This window comes from Mustela erminea, chromosome 14, assembly GCF_009829155.1.
Source record: "Mustela erminea isolate mMusErm1 chromosome 14, mMusErm1.Pri, whole genome shotgun sequence".
NCBI classification, from domain to species: domain Eukaryota; kingdom Metazoa; phylum Chordata; class Mammalia; order Carnivora; family Mustelidae; genus Mustela; species Mustela erminea.
This window is the reverse complement of record NC_045627.1, coordinates 1,317,580-1,333,631: the sequence shown is the minus strand read 5'-3', so window position 1 is coordinate 1,333,631 and position 16,052 is coordinate 1,317,580. Positions and strand designations below refer to the sequence as shown.

Sequence of the window (16,052 nt, the reverse complement as noted above, 5' to 3'; positions counted from 1 at the left end):
CATGACTTAAAGGCCTGCCTCTTGTTGAAATTTTGCAAAAAAATAAATAAATTAAATAAATAAATTAAAAAATAATAATAATAAATAAATAAAAGAAAGGAAGGAAGAATGGCCCCCCCTCCAGAGTCCTGATCTTTATGTTTGGGCAGCATCACTGCCAAACACTTAAAACACTGGTTCAAAACACAGCCCTTCGGGGATGATCTTGAAGGAAACCAAACCAAACCTTACAACTCTTAATTTATGGACTGAGTAAAAACAGTGTTTTCTCAATTTAGTGCCTGCCAGATGAATCCATTAGGTGGGCAGCTTGGATACACTTCTCTCTGAGAGAAGGGTCCTTTGTGGGATGCAGTCGAGGCAGCTTTTCAAGGCTTCCTGCTTCTCTGTATTTTTTTGGCACAGAATTTTTTTTTATACACATAAAAACGTAATGAAGACCTACCCAAATGTGTGGAGTTTTGTTTTGTTTTTGTTTTTGCAAGGCTTTGAACCCCTGACCCCTTGTATCTGTCCCACACGACAGACAGGATGATAACTGCAGTGCTTTCCAGTCCAGGAGGAACATAAACATGGTGGAATTATTTAGCGTTCATCTGATTTCCACTGTTTAAAACTCTCCCTTTTACCCTCCTTTATTCTTTTGTGACTGTTAATATCAGTAATGACTCAGTGGGCGCTCACCATATGTCAGGCTCTGTGCTGACTAATACACTGGCTCAGCACATACGCGCCAAGCTCACTGGGTGCCGAGAGTTGTCCTGTCCGGGCGCGCTCTCACTATTCTGAGGAGCAGAGACAGAGGAAGGCATAAATAAGTCAAACGCATGGTGTGTAGGGGGTGATATGAGTTGTGGAGAAAGTCAAGGGCGTGGGGGATTAGGAATGCTGGCATGGGGCCAGGAGGTTGCACTCCTAGGGGAGGCCGTCAAGGTCAAGGGCCTCCTTGCTGACGTGGTCCCTGAAAAATATCTCATGGGAGGAGGAACCAGCCCCTGTGAACATTCTGTTTAAGCCTCACAGAAACCAGAGGTGACTGTGTGACATCATCGTACAAATGATAAAGGCCACAAAATTAAGAACTGGAGAGTCTGGGATTGTGACCAAGATCTGTGGGACTCCAGACACCTTGGTCATAATGAACCATGCCCGTTGCTTTCAGATTTATCCCAAGTGAAGGCTGAATCCAAAGGTTTCCATAATCCCAGACCAAGGGGGATACTGCAGAGGCAGACAAACAAAAAACACGACATTTGTGTAGAAGGTCAAATGCCTTAATTGCTATTAGAGAAACAGCGGGGAGTGGGGGAGGGGAAGTCACAGACGTAACTTGATCTCCTTAACTTGACATTTAATAGGAGCAGTTCTCCTCAAGCTCACACTTTGAGGACAGCGCGCTGGCTCAGTTCCAGGCATCCGCTGGACTTAGGCAGACTTTAATTTAGCCGAAGTCAAACAAACGGGGAAGGCATCCCAGCTGTTCCCTGAACACATGCAAACGAACGTCACACGGTAGCTGGAACTCAAACTGGCCCCCCTACCCCCCCAACACATCCCACCTTGAGACGAAGTGTCAAACACCTGTTCGGACGAAGTCCTATCTCAAAAACTGTAAAGGAGGGACGTCTGTCTATATATGGTCTGGGGGACTGTCAGGGGCTCGCACTGGCGGCAGAACCGCTGTCCAGACTCTGATGAGCAGTCGAGAGGGACACTTTCTCGCGGCTCTAAAGAAAAGACTACGGAGTAAGAGCCCCAGAGAAAAACACTCGTACCCAAGTGGAGCAGTGACAGCGTACCACCTCAGCGAGATGGGGCTCCAAACAGTCGAGTCCAGCCACCAGGGGAGGTTTCCGAGTGCGAGTCCGCTCGATCTCTAACCACCCTCTTGGGTTTAGGCCCAGCTCCTCTTAAAAAGCCACATTGCCCCTTTCTGGCCTTAAGTTAGCTGCTCCTAGGCACTGGGCAAGTTCTGACACAGTGGGAGCCTCCCTGTTCTCTGTGCCATGAGGACCACCTTTGTGTCCAGCGCCACGAGGCTGGTGGGTGGCACGAGGGTGTCCCAAGGAGCGTCTGACACAGGCCAGTTAGCCTGGAGATGGTTGGTGGTGGGGACCCAGGCACCCAGGACCTCTCTCGACACAGGCAGGCATGGCCATGCCCCAGGGTGGCACACAGAGCTTTGGGACTTTTAGGGTCCCACAGCCTCCATGTGGCTTCCCCAGGGTCCTTGGATCCCAGGGCAGCAAGCCCTAGTTTAGAGAGGGTGCTAACTTAAGTGCTGACTTGAACCAGGGCTGCAGGGTCAGGGCTGCCCCGAGAAAGGACGGTTGGATCACAGTAGACATTAAACAGTATTTTGGACTGAATCTAAAAAAATGGTAAGATTTTAACATCACATATCGCATACATTTACACATGGGTCAAATGTTTCCTACATTCAATCTATCACACACACACACTGCATGCTTATTACTTGCGCAGTCCACCTGGCAGTTAACTGTGTCTACACAGTTAGGTCAAGTTTCCCTGAAAGGAGGAGACCGAAAAAAAAAAAAAAACAAACAAACACAAAACTTTCCACATATGCTACGGACTTAGAAAACAAGGGCAAACTCTAAGATGTGTCCGTGGGTGATGTCATTGACTTTCGTCTCTCATCAGCTTACCCTCCTCTCAATCCCCGGTGCTCACCCAGAGCAATCAGATTCCTGGCTGGCTCCCTGCAAGCCTAGGGCGCTAGGGCAGGCTGTCACAGCCTCTTCCCTGTCCTTCTTTCCAGAGGCCTCAGGACCTGTCCCTCCTTGGGGTCTTTTCTGGCCTTCCTACCTCCTAGGGGGCCCAAACGCACTGATTTGCTACACACTGTTCAAGCCTCAGGGGGCTGAACCCCCTTGCTTCCTGGTGCATAGGTCATCCCCCACACCCCGCACCCCCCAACCAGGACAGGACAAGACTTTTCTGGCTGGAGTCCCAGGACCCAGACACAGCGTCTGAGTCACAATAAATGTACATCCGTGATGTGCCATCCCTGACAGAAGGACTCCCCAAGTCACTCAGTGAGCAGGAACGCCCGCAGAGCCCCCAGGAAAACAGCTGCCCTCCAAATGCAGCTGCCTATTCTCTAATGATCTGAAACAAGATGATTCCCCAGTGAAGCCTGTGTGAACAGCCTCCCAATCAGAGGTTCCTAGCAGCAAGGCTGGAAGGTCAGAGCAAGGGCCAGGGATATCACTTTCCTGGTAAGTGGTGATGAACACACGCACGTTAGGATGTCTGGAGACCTCGTCGGCGAAGCCTGATGAACCCTGGGGTGCCCTCCCTCTGCAGCTCCCAGATCTCCGGAGAATCAAGAGAAGGATGCAGACAAGAGCTCCTGGTGTGGTCGAAGGTCACCCTGTGCCTCCTGTCTCAGTCTCACACCGACCCTGCTGGGCTGTTTCTTTCCCTTTTCTAGTCTCTACAGCATTTCCGACTTACACTGTCTTAATAAGCAAGAATTCAGATTTTCTTCCTGCCGACGAAGTTGCTGAATGATGGAAAATGATGCTTGTGTGTGCACGGATTTTAGAAAAGGCAAGTGATGAGTGGACATGACACCAGGAACACAACTTCCCCTGCTGACTCCCACGCTCTGGCCAGTAACCCTCAGCCTCCAGATGCTGCCTCGGGCCATCCAAAAGCCTAGAATCTGATCCCAAATGGGCCTGTCACTTCCCACGGGTGAAGTCCCATTGCCGCAAGCCCCAGAACTTTTCCAGCTTCACCACCCGTAGAAGGCTCAACACACGACCAGCTGCCCAGAGGAACAGGAAAATGTGAATGGCCCAGTGAAAGCTACTTACTGGGCTGTGGGGAGAAAGCAAGTGAGGCCCCGGCCCACTCCCAGCTCCATACTTACTGGTCGTGTCTGGTGTCGGGTATGGCTCTGTCCATCCGCAGCTTATCACTTTCCACCTGGTTGAATTTGTTGCGGGCGTAGGGGTCCTGTCCAGAGCGGACCATCGTCCCTCCGACGTAAGCTTCCTGGTTGAAGTCCCGCCACCGCACTTTTCCTGCAAGGACAGAGCAGAGGGCGTGGGACCAGGGGAAATGAGCCCGGCCGGCACACATCACAGGAACAGTGCAGCCTTAGGAATTGGTGCCTGGGGCCTCCTCTCCTGGCAACTGTCATCAGCAAACTAGCTGAAAACAGCCCAAGTGAGCGACGTCATGTCCATCCACTGGACAGTGTGCAACCTGCAAGTCAGAGACATGGACCTCAGGTGTTGTCTTGCGAACAAGAGTCTGTGCCAACCAAAGCCTGCGTAAGCACGGTGTTGTGCACACTTTGTGAGAGAGGAGATTTACATCTGCTCGTCCCACCTTTCCAGGGATTACGGTAATGCCCCAACATACCTTAGATACAGTGAAAGAGATAATGTCCAAATTAATTAATTAATTTATTTTGGGAGAGAGAGACACACAGAACGCGTGCACATGAATCGCAACGGCAGGGGCAGAGGGAGACTCTCAAGCTGACTCTGTGCTCAGTGTGGAGCCCAACGCGGGGATCGATCTCACGGCCCTGAGATTGGGACCTGAGCTGAAACCAAGACTGGATGCTTTCAGCAACGGGACCACCCTGGTACCCCAAAGAAATAAACATTTAAACCAACAATGACGCCCCCGAGCACAGGCTGTCCAAACACCCCTCAGTGAGACGCCCTGAGGGATTCTTCTTGCAGCTGTTGCCGTGTTCGACCCCACCAGGGGGACACAGAGCCGCTCCTACTATATACACCACGCGGCACATGTGTCGAGAGGGTATGAGGCATGGCGGCCTGTCCGCATGTGCAGCGCCGGGCTCACGGCCAGATATGCAGCCGCTGCCCCACAGGGCCAAGCACGGGCTCTCCAGGAACACGACAGCAGAGCAGGGCGCTTCGACTGGGATCTGGCGTAGGGACCGTGTTGGCAGTAGCCTGGGATCTAGGAGCAGAAGCGCTGTGGGGCGGGGTGGGCCTGGGCAAGCCTGGGCGCAATAAGGGCAGAACCTGGAGAAGCAGGTGACGGCCTCCACACTCTCAGGGAAAGAGGCGGAAGGAAGACAGACTCAAAGCAAAGAGAAAATTCAGGACCCGATGTCCCCTCTGGCTTCAGACGGCTGCAGGCTGCCTTCAGGATGGCGGTCAAGGGTTTTATTCTTTGAAACACTTTCCTAAAGAGAAGTAAATTTAAAACAATGAAAAAAGGTTCTTCAGGAGGACTTAATGGCCTATTATGTGCAGCAAACTCAAAAAGAAAGAAAGAAAGAAAGAAAGAAAGAAAGAAAGAAAGAAAGAAAGAAAGAAAAAGAAAACTATGACAACACCCCTGCCTCATGAAGCTCACGAAATTCCAGGTGGTCACAGAAGCTGTGAAGAAAAGGCACGAAGGGGCTGACTGTTCTGGGGTTGCTATTTCATATGGGGTGTCCCATGGGGCTCTCTCATAGGGGGACTCTGAGCAGACACCCAGACAAAGGGAGGGACTGGGCCACATAGGCCTCTGGGAAGAACACAGTAAAAGGCTCAGGGAACCGCAGTGCAAGGGCCCAGGGGTGGCAGTGAGCTCACCTGTCCTGGACCAGCCAGGAAGCCGGTTTAACAATGAGATGCTGGTCAGAGAGGTGACAGCAGGCCTGCTGACAGCGACCCAGGACAGACCCGTGGGTGCAGGCGATTGTCCTTCTGCCCCATGTCAAGCGTTGGTGGGGCTGGTTAGGTAAGATCGACAATACCTGCACACGTGCTTTGCCAACACGATCTCTCCACGTACAATCAAAAGGACAACGGGTTCCTTTCTCTGTGTCAGTGATGAGGAAACTGAGATTCGCTTACAGATCTGTTCAAGACCACAGAATAAATTTCCCATCCAAAAGCGCATCTGCTTCTTGTTGCAACTGTCCTGCGAGGTCAAAACCCCCATCTCATCGCAGCTGGTTGCCGTGGAAATGATGGCTGGGGTCACAGAGGTCCGGTCTCTCAAATGGAAAAGCAGTTTCATGACTCACGAGCGCTCTTGGCTACGGCAAGGCCACGCCCCCTATAAATGTCGGGTCACAGGAGCCAGCCAGAGTGGCAGCATTTTCTCCCACCTAAAATAAAATGTTTCCCAAACATTTTTGGGGGGAAACATGTTTTGCACACTAAGGCAACCCTAGAAATACTTACCAGTCCTCCTCTCTCCCCATCTTTCTGCCTTCTGCCTCATAGACTCTTGGGAACAGAGGAGGAAAAAACCCCCACCTGTGCCTCAGCTAGAATCCATACCTGTGACATTTACTGCGGAATCTCAGTGAGTCGGTTCCCACCAATGCTTACTGGCCTGAATACCCCTTACTGCAACGACGAGTCTGCACGATGGAACCGGGAACTGTGGGGTCCCCCACCCACAGCCAGAGAGGAGACCGTCACCCAAAAGATGGTCCGTCACTAATGGTTACGCCCTACGTGAGCCTCACCAGGAGCACTGGGGACAGTAAGCAGGAGGTCCGCTCACTCTCGGTCGGGGTGGGTGTGTGTGTGGAAAGAGCAGTAGCTGAGGGCCAAGGCCTCCAAGGAGCTCCTAGGGCTTCGATCCCACCTGCACATCTTGGGGCTAGGAGACCCCCACCCCCTTTCTGGAAAAGACTCGAGTACAGCAGAGGGTTTTATGGGATGCCAGATGTCAGTCACGGGGGGGTGGGGGATGTGGCCTGAGGCCACTGGTTTGTACTAGGGTGTGGACTATATGCTAGGCCTGGCAGTGGCTCCTGAATGAACAAAACTAGACCTGTCCCGTGGAGGTCATGTTCTAGAAGATGGAGGGAGACAGACCATACAGTGACCATCCTGATCGATGTGTCGTTAAAAACTGGGCCACGTGCTCTGAAGGCAGGAAATGTAGTTTGTGGTGGCATCTAACAGAGGAAACTGATGCAGACAGGGGGGTGGGCAGGGAAGGCTTCCCCGGGGAAGGACCGTCTGAGCTGAGCTCTGAACAATGAGTAGGAGTGACAGACACATATCCTCTGGAGACAGCAGGAACCACTCAGAGGCAGCACACCGTGACTGCTGCCCACTCGGGAACATCTTCAATGGGACTCCTGGGGGCTCTGCCTTGCCTTGTGACAATTTTCCCACGGCATCAGACCATTTTACTGGAGAAAGACTAACTGGTTTCTCATCCATGAAAGTTTAGCAGGATGTTGGAAGCCAGCAGGGACATGTTTGACTAACGGACACGCGTTTTTCTCTCGTGTCCCAGATGTCATGACGTGCATGTACGCACACAACCGAAAAGACGGTTTCACCCTTCCTGCGTGTGAACAGATTCAGTCTATTTTTCTTACGTGGGTGTGACAGATCCTCTAATAAAGGGTCACAACCTGTAATTTGAAAAACGCAGGGCTGAAGAACCATTATAGAAAGGAGATACTCTGTGTTAGATAGAATTCCCTGGGCTGGAGCCGCCTGAAGAGGGAAAGGCAAGACAGAGAGCGAGCGGGGTTTCCAGAGGGGACATATGCCCCAGGCCAGCCCCAGGCAGCAAGGGAATCCCCCAGATGCAGAGAGCAAAGAACAGGAGGGGCGTAAGTTACAGGCTGGAGTGAAATAACCAAAAAAATAGACATAATGTCTGAACATCCCGACTTCTAAAAAATGCCATCCATACATCGTCTTGTACTTCCACCGCCTCTTTAAAATTTGTAGAAAGCACTTTGCAAATTAAGAGCTTTCGAAAACACGCACACAGAAGCAAATCTAGAGACCATGCACTTGGGCCAGCCAGAAGCAGTGGGCAGGAAATACCCCCGAGACAGAGAACTTTACAGGACAAGCCAGAGACCGGCTTCATCCCCAAAGACGATAGGAAAACAGCTGGCAGTTAAAGAGCATGACAGCAGAAAGTGGGCATGACCCCGAGGAGGCCCGTGAAAACTGCTCTTTTATTAAATGAGGTCATGAAAATGCTGAGGAAGAAACCGATTTCCAGAAGATAGACTTTTCTGAGGAGGGACTGACTGGCCTTGGGAGTGCCGAAACCTAAGATTCTGAAAGACTGAGACTCTTCCTGATGGTGGCTGTGCAGACAGGACGAGGCACCTGTTGGGGCCCTCATGCTGACCGATGCGGCTGGGTGAGGAGCCCCTCCCCGTTCCAGCCCGGCCCTCAGGCAGCCTCCCTCGGTCCCCTGTGCCTTCTGAGAACACAGGAGGCCAGCCCAAGCCCACCTAGTCTTTCAAGGTCAAGCTTGCCCTTCAAGGTCAAGCTTCTCGGAGAAGTGGGAGGCTTCCAGTGCTGCCCCACCTGTGTCCCATCGCCCCAGGCACAGGCTTTCCCCTCCCAGCTGCACTGGGAAGGAGCCCCTGACCCAAGAGCCAAACCTCCTCCTAGTTTGCTGCTGCTTCTCCCCCAAGAGCCCCAGCACCCTGTGCGGGCGGCACGCACCTGCTTGCTGACCCAGCTACTGCGGATGGTCTCCACCTGGTCTAAGGCACCTGAGGCCGATCCTGAAAAAACACCCCAGACCCTGCACACTGCCCCAAGCCACACAGCTCCAGACGGGCTCTGAAGAGCGGGATCGCCGCCCTGCTGACACCCGCCTCTGAGCAGTGCCCTCCACCCAGGCCGGACAGTGGCCCCTTCCATTTGTTTGCCGACGCCGCTGCCCTCGCGAGCCCGCCAGGCGGATCTGTGCTCGCTGCGCAGAGAACCTTGAGGACGCGAGGTCAAGAGTGGTCCTGCGCCAACGTCGGGCTCCTGGATGGGGCTTGGAGGTCCACAGCCGGCAATCACGGAATGCAGGCAGAGGAGCAGCCGGGGGAGCAAGGGCCCCGGGACAGAGACCCAGGCGTGAGCTCGGTGTGATACCCTCCAGTCTGGGCACAATCAGAACGATATTTCACCGTGGAAGTTGTTTGGAAAAAGAAATGAAATAATGACAGCAACGATAATTCCTAAGCCACCAACTATGTACAACACTGACTGACTTCACGGGCAGAACGGGCCAAACACAAACACAATTACCCCCACTTTGCTGGTGTAACCCCTACCTAGGCTCCTCATGGAGGGTCGCTGGGATCCGCCCAGACACCACCCCTCCAGTCCCCCCACAGCCTCCCCGGGTGTCCCAGCTCTGCAGCTGACCCGAGGGCAGGAGCGGGAAGAAGTGGAAGGGAACCTCACCTCACCTGCCTTCCAAGGTCCCTGAGAGAACCCGGTCAGGTGAGAACACGCAGGAGGGCAGTTCACCCCTCACTGCAGCCCCCTTCCACCCGCGAGACGGGGGGGCATGGGTAAGTTAACCTGTGTCTGCGATTCCTAGGAAACACTTGGAAAAAGTAATAAGCCCAGGGTGAGTCTCTGCTTGCCTCAAGCAGGGGGACGGTGTGATACCATCACACTCCCAAGCGGGGGCAGGGGAGAGCGGAGGGGAGGTTTGCTCAGAAGCACGGGCACCACTGCTGGCAAGAGGAAGGGTCAGGACGGAGCCCAGGCTGGAACACGGGAGTTGGAGGGGCCTGTTCTCAGATCATGTAAGTTTCACTGTGGGTTATGATCAGCGAGGCCCCTCAGTTTCTTACTTAAATTGGTTTCGAATTTCTCAGGTGAGGCAGATCCCCCAGGAGTGTGGGGGCAGGAAGCACAGCGCCCAGCAGCCTGACCTGCAGGCCAGGGGGTCCCTCCCTCTACCCTTCCGCCCTGTCCCCATCCCACCCTGAGGGCCGGCGGGTACCAGCCGCAGACACAGACGCCCTCCTTCTGCTCAGAAGGGGACGGGGACGGAGGGCCACCGTGCAGGCTGTGTGTATGTGGACAGGGTGGGAACGGGTTTCTGGCCCCATCTCTAGGTTCTCACGTCCTGGTGAGCCCCGGAACCCACCCTGTCGCATCTGACAGCTGGAAGACTCTCTTTTAGGGGCCGCTCGGCATCTTGTCCCCGCTCACACGTGCAGTCCTGGGGGACTGCTCACTGCCTACGACAGCCGTTCTATTTTGGGCCAACATACTGTAAGGAAGTTGTTAATGTTGGAGGAGACAGGCTCTGCCTTCTGTCTTCCCCAAGTTGTGTGCCACAGGCCGGCAGGGAGAGGATGCCAGTCCTGAGAGAGCATGCGAGAAGGAACGCGGCCTCTGGTCCAGAACTACACATGCGGACGAGATGAGTCTGTGACCCAGGGCCAGAAAGAGCCCCAGAGAAGGGGCATTTGGGCTGTGTCCTGAGGCATGACCAGGAGCCTGCTAGGCCCTGGGAGGGCTATACTGGAAGCTGCAGTGGGATGGCGGGAAGGGGGTGTGGAGACAGGGGATGAAGAAGGAGAAGGCCAGCCTGTGCCCAGCACTGAGTCTCCGCCTCAGCTCAAGCGTTCCCACGGCATTCTCCGCGCTCCGGGAGCACAGAAGCTTCGAGCAGGAGAGTGCGGACCAAATCTGCACTCCAGGAAGTGACTGTGGCTGTGGGGAGAGCCTCCAAAGTAAGGGGGGAGATGACCCCCCAAACACCTGCCCCCTCTGCTCCCTGCTCAGGAAGACCCTGCCCACTCCCCAGGACGAGTCCCAGGTCCCCAGAAGCACATCTTTTCTGATCTAAGCCTACTGCTCGTGGCCCTGAACCTGTGAGGAGTCTCTGCTCTCCTCCATTGTGCGTGGCCCTGCTTTGTCCCCCAAGCCTGTCCCGTCTTCTCGACAAGGAGCCACAGCAGAACCCAGGGCCCCAGTGTGGCTTCACTTGTTTATGGCTGAGATCTTATTCCCGTTCTTGCCAGCCTCGCTCCTCTGCCTTCTACAGTCCACCCGTGAACCCTCAGTAAACCGAGCCCTCCACCCACCTGCGCAGAGCCCGGGCTGTGTGTACCGACAAATGAGACCTCATAACACTGCAAGGCAGGGCTGCTTTTCAACGTGGCCACCTCCTCCAGGAGGCCCTCCCGGTGTCCCCCGCTATGGACTCTCGCTACAGTATTCCTCTTCCCTCTTCCTCAATCACAGCTCCTACCCTCTGATAACTGAACTCAAAATTCTGCCGAGGAAGGAACTAAGCTCCCCCTTGAAAACAGAGACCACCGCGTATGCCCTGCTGAAGTGCTGAGCGGGTTCAGCAGAGTTCACCGAGACCTCGCGGTGCCTGTCTCTATGTCCGTCTGCACCCAGGGACGCATTCACTAAAGACCCTTCACCCAGCTTCTGCCTGCAATTTCCCTCTTTGCCACGTCGGATGCACCCTTCTTGGTGTGGACATCAGTGCCTAGATGGAGGTGATAGAAACCAAGAAAGGGATAAGCGCTGCGTTCTCCCCCTGGCGCCCTAGCTCTGAGCACAGGGCCAGGGCTGGCCTCCCTCTGCGGGCCCTCCCCCAGGCCCTGTGCAGGCCCAGGTACACCCCCGTGCTCCTGCACACGCATGCACAATGCCTGCCCGCAGCTCTCTTTGCTGTCTGGTCTGTTTGCTTGCTCTTCTCGCTTCTAGCCGGGGCCCAGCCTTGAACCTGCCACATGGTGTATGTTTAATAATGCAAAGAAGTAACGCACAAGTGCAGCCGTTTGCAACCGTGGCAGTGCCCACAGCCTTGGCTCGTTCTGTGACTGCTCGCACAGGTCCACGGCGGTGCTAGAGGCCCGCCTCTCCTGCCTGAGCTGGTCTCTGCTGGGAGTGGAGGCCAGTCCAGGGAAGGAAGCAAGACTGCTCCGCACCCAGCACCCTCAGATCATCACCCTGAGGCCTCCTGGGGGCCTGGGGGGGCCAGTCCCCTGCTAGCCTTGCAACCACACGAACCAATATCCAGAGGTAAGAGAGGGTGAGGCCCAGGGCAACCACCTCAGGGGAGAAGAGCCCAGAGCAGAAGGGATGGACCAGACCCCCACCTGGACCTCATGAGTCTCCCCTTGCAGCCCCAGCGGGAAAGGGTCTTAAGCCTGGTAGTGAGAAGACAACTTCCTGCTACTCATCCCTGCCAATCCACGCCGCAGACGTCCCCCTGCCCACCCCACAGCCATTACCACCTGCTCCCCAGTCACACCAACCTCAGGCCCAACAATTTCTTCTTGTTTTCTTTTCACGCCTTTGACTGACGTGGTTCCACGCTTCCTCTGCCGCACCTGCTTCCTTCACAGACCAGGCTCTGCAGTGTGATGCTTCTGGAAGCCAGACCGTCTTCTCTCCCCGTCATCCACCCCAGCAGGCTCCCGAGCTACTTCTAACCTTTCTGAATCCTGTTCTTCCAAGTGGACATCCGCAGTCCCCGTCCCCCTGCCACCACCTGCCCAGATCTCATCCACACTGCGGAATGGCACGGCGGCCTTGGGCGCAGAGACCAGCTGGTGATCATAAGCACACATGGTCCACGGGGCCCAGACGGAGACCGCCGGCAGCACAAGTGCCGAAGCCCACGGGAGGCCCTGCTCCGTGGCCTGAGGTCGGGAACCCATTCCAGCTACCGCGGGGGTCTTAAGTGCCACCCAGAATGGCATTTCCACAGCAAAGCTCATTCGAGGCTCCTAATCACCAACCCTAAAACCAGGGACCTGCTTGCATTTGGGTGACTCGTTCAGTTAAATTTGATTTAAAAGAGTGCCACATTGCCAAAGGACACCATTTCTTCTGTAAAAATTTCCTTTCACTAAGCCTCATCTTTAAGGCAACAATGACGTCAATCTATGAAAAGGAACCTTCAAAGGGTTAATATCACAAAACATATGAAAACCCGAGTGCTCAGGGACATACCCACATGGTCCCTATGTCAGCAACTCAGGTGGGAACGGTCCCTGGGCAGATCAGACCTTGGCTGCCATGTGTCCCCGAGGACAGCCTGGTTGTCCACACCCACAGGTGTACGAGGGGAAGGAAAGTGCCTGGGCCGGCGTGGGTCCCACCAGGCCGGCGGATTTGGGGGGTGGGGAGCCCAGGGGCCAGGAAGCTTCTGGATTCTGCACTCACTGCTGCTCTATCATGGCTATGCTGTGTTGTAGTCCTTCGCTCCAATCCTCCCCGGAAAGGACGGCTTAAACAAATTGAAAGCTAGTCTGTGTAAAACAGAGCAGCCCCCTTCCGGGAAAGCAGCCAAGAAGGGAAATAGAATGTATTTTAAATCAAAGGACAAAGCTCTCAGATTTATGTTAACCTCCTGGTTGATCTCAAATGGAATGTAATTTTACTATGCTTAAGAGAAAAAAAAAAATCCCTAATATTTTTCCTCTAGAAGGTCATAATGCTGCAACATGAAAGGGGAGACTGGGGCAAGGCTGGGGCCACAAACAAATATATCCATTTAGTGACAAAGACATGTAAATAATACTTCGTTATTTCTTGTCACTGGATAGCTGGTAGGACAGGAAGTTTTGCTCACCCATGAGACGCTGTCTCCTGGAATAAGAAATCCTACACAACTCATTTTTAAGGACGAAGAAAGAGGAAATTCGAAGAAGAGATTAGAAGTCCTTTAATCACTTAATGAAAATAAAAGAAAAAAATCAATATTAGAGGGTATGTACCCTTAATTTATTTAAAATGACTGGTGCCATCAAAGTAGCTACAAAAACGCCGTGAGACAGTTCTGCTTTGCATTAAGAGGCCTAGGCCTGGCTGCAAACCACAGACTCTTCGTCTATCTCTTTTCCAAATTTTAAACAGAAACTCTTCATTTTCCCCCTAAGTGACAGTGTCTAATTATAATGACTCTAGTTTGTTGCATGTGGTCTCTACGGATCACCTATTTTATCCCAAATGTTAGGAGAAGTATCCAAGTGAAGAGAATTGAAACTGACACACGGAAGGTACAGGCAGAGAAAAAGGGAGCCTATTAACCAGGACCACAGGACAGACGCTTCACCCAAACCCAAGCCACACCGTACAATCACCCTGGAAAATATGTATTATTATTACTGTGCCCATTTTACAGATCAGGGAATGGAAACTTAGAGGTTAAGGTGAAACATGATGGTACCACAGTGCAAACCCAGCTCTCTTTCTTCCCAATGCCGTGCTCCTTCCACTGTGGCCAACAACTCACTTTAAAGGCATTTAAGGGAAGCACCAAAGGCACCCCAGGGTCTGTGCAGGTCCCACTTCTGCTGGCAAGCACCCTCTCACCTCCTCAGCATCGTGGTGGCTGGTGGGATGGAGTCTCTGAGTTGAAGTCGTGTGCCCGTCTCTTGAAAGCGGACATCGCCTGTGATTGGAGGCAGAAGGAACCAGGGACACTGTTTCTCTGCAAGTGTGGGAAGATATCTTCAGCACAGCCCCTAGCCTCCAGCCACCACTTGGGAGTTTCCAGTGATGGAGAAGTCATTGTTTCAAGAGGAGCCTGTTTCACCATACAGCTGGAATTGCTGGCATGAGCTTCTTTATACAATAACAAAAACTGCCTGCCTGTGACTTCCACTCTCCAGAGTCTCCAACAGAGAGAAAAAAATGAGACTTCAGCCTCTTTTCTGTGGCCGCCTTCCAAATATTTGGACATCACGACTCCATTTCCCCCGTCTAAGGCCTTCTGTAAAAACATGCCGTTATTTTAAGTCCTCCTCATCAGATGTGTTTCCGGCCCCCTCACATCTGAGTCACATCATCTGGACCTACTCTAGCTTGTGAGCATCTTGGAAAACCCTGTGCCCAGAGCGGAGGAGAGGAGCTCAGGTGCAGCATGCCGGCGCGGACAGCGCGAGCCGCCGTCTGAATGGTTCCGGATGCTCGAGTTCGACAGATTCAAGTTCAAGACCGTTCTACTTTAATAGCTTTATCACACTCCTGGCTACTGACCTGATTTAGGTCCTCGGTTTTTCTTTCCGCCTTTTTGGAAGGTTTGGGGGAAGGACATTAGAAGGTTTGTTTTTTAATGTTGGCTGGGGGGCAAGGAAACAGTCCCCTTCTTTGGAAGACAATTTCACAATTGATATAAAAAGAAAAGCCCTTAAACACATGCCTTGCCACTAACCCTGCAGTTTCACTTTTAGGGATTTTTTTCAGGCAAGTAATTAGGGGCATATAACGATTTACCTCAATGGATGTTTGCTAGAAACCCTCTCTAGGTCCTACAATGCGGGATAAGTTCAAAGGGCTTAGATAACTGGTTACATCACTGTCATTAAAAATGCTGTACAGGAAGCATTTATGGACACGAGGAGGAGTTTATGATAAGACACTCCCAGGAAGAGGCAGGTGAAATCCAGTATGGTGCCGCATGGAGGAAAATGCTGATGTAAGCGGCTGGCAGGGGCTGCTTGTGGCCTGTCCTGTCCTGAGCCATCCCAGGAGGCTGAGGGAGGAGATAGGCAGGAGGAGGGAGGAGGGTGGCATCCTCCATGACAGACTCGGGGAGAACGCTGAGGGACTATTACCGGGACAGAGGACCACGTGTGGGTAGACGTCTCAGTGAATCCCCCAAATCCTCAGCAGTGTTTCTTGCCTGGAGGACTACGGGACATTTTGTAACGTCTCACAAAAACACTGAAAAGCCCCGGAGCTGACTCAGACATGGTGTCTGGGACCCCAGGCCTCCCATACCTGGGCCTGGCCCATCTGGCCCACCTTAGCCAGGTGGGTAAGCACAGCTGGACACAAGCCCAGCACGGGTGCGGGTAACAGGTAGTGGCGGAGTCCCAGGAGTCACTGTGGGCTGGTGGGGTGTGGGGCACCTGTGAATAATCTTATTTTTGCTTATCTGAATTTCTTAACTTTTCCACAAATAACACATTGCTTAAAAAGATGCTTCCCCGAAGGCTACTCAGCCACTTAGTTTCCTAATGACAATGCTGTGCGGAGCCCCGGGCCTTGGGCCTGGGTCACAGTGAGGCGCACGGAGCTTGCCGTTCCACAGCCGTCACACAGGGACCCCTGGACAATGCAGCTCGCAGGGCACATGGCACAGAGAGATACCAGGGAGGAGTGGTCGACCCTCAGAAGCAAGGAGACCCTGACCCAGGCTACAACATGGATGACCTTGGAAGACGCTGCACCGAGTGAGAGACGCCAGTCAGGGAAGGACAAGAACTGTATGATCCCACTTATCTGATGGGTCGGGAGGAGCGGAGCAGACAGGAAGTAGAATGGTGGCCG

General features: G+C 53.3%; 1 protein-coding gene across 2 annotated transcripts in view; it reads right to left on the bottom strand.

Annotated features, from left to right (window-relative positions):
• The window catches only part of GALNT2 (polypeptide N-acetylgalactosaminyltransferase 2), a 177,490-nt gene that overhangs the window by 59,240 nt on the left and 102,198 nt on the right, over positions 1-16,052 (bottom strand). For both annotated transcript variants that reach the window (XM_032311942.1, XM_032311941.1), the window contains exon 3: positions 3,902-4,055. In XM_032311942.1, the coding sequence (XP_032167833.1) occupies positions 3,902-4,055 (154 nt within the window). The remainder of the gene's footprint in view (positions 1-3,901; positions 4,056-16,052) is intronic.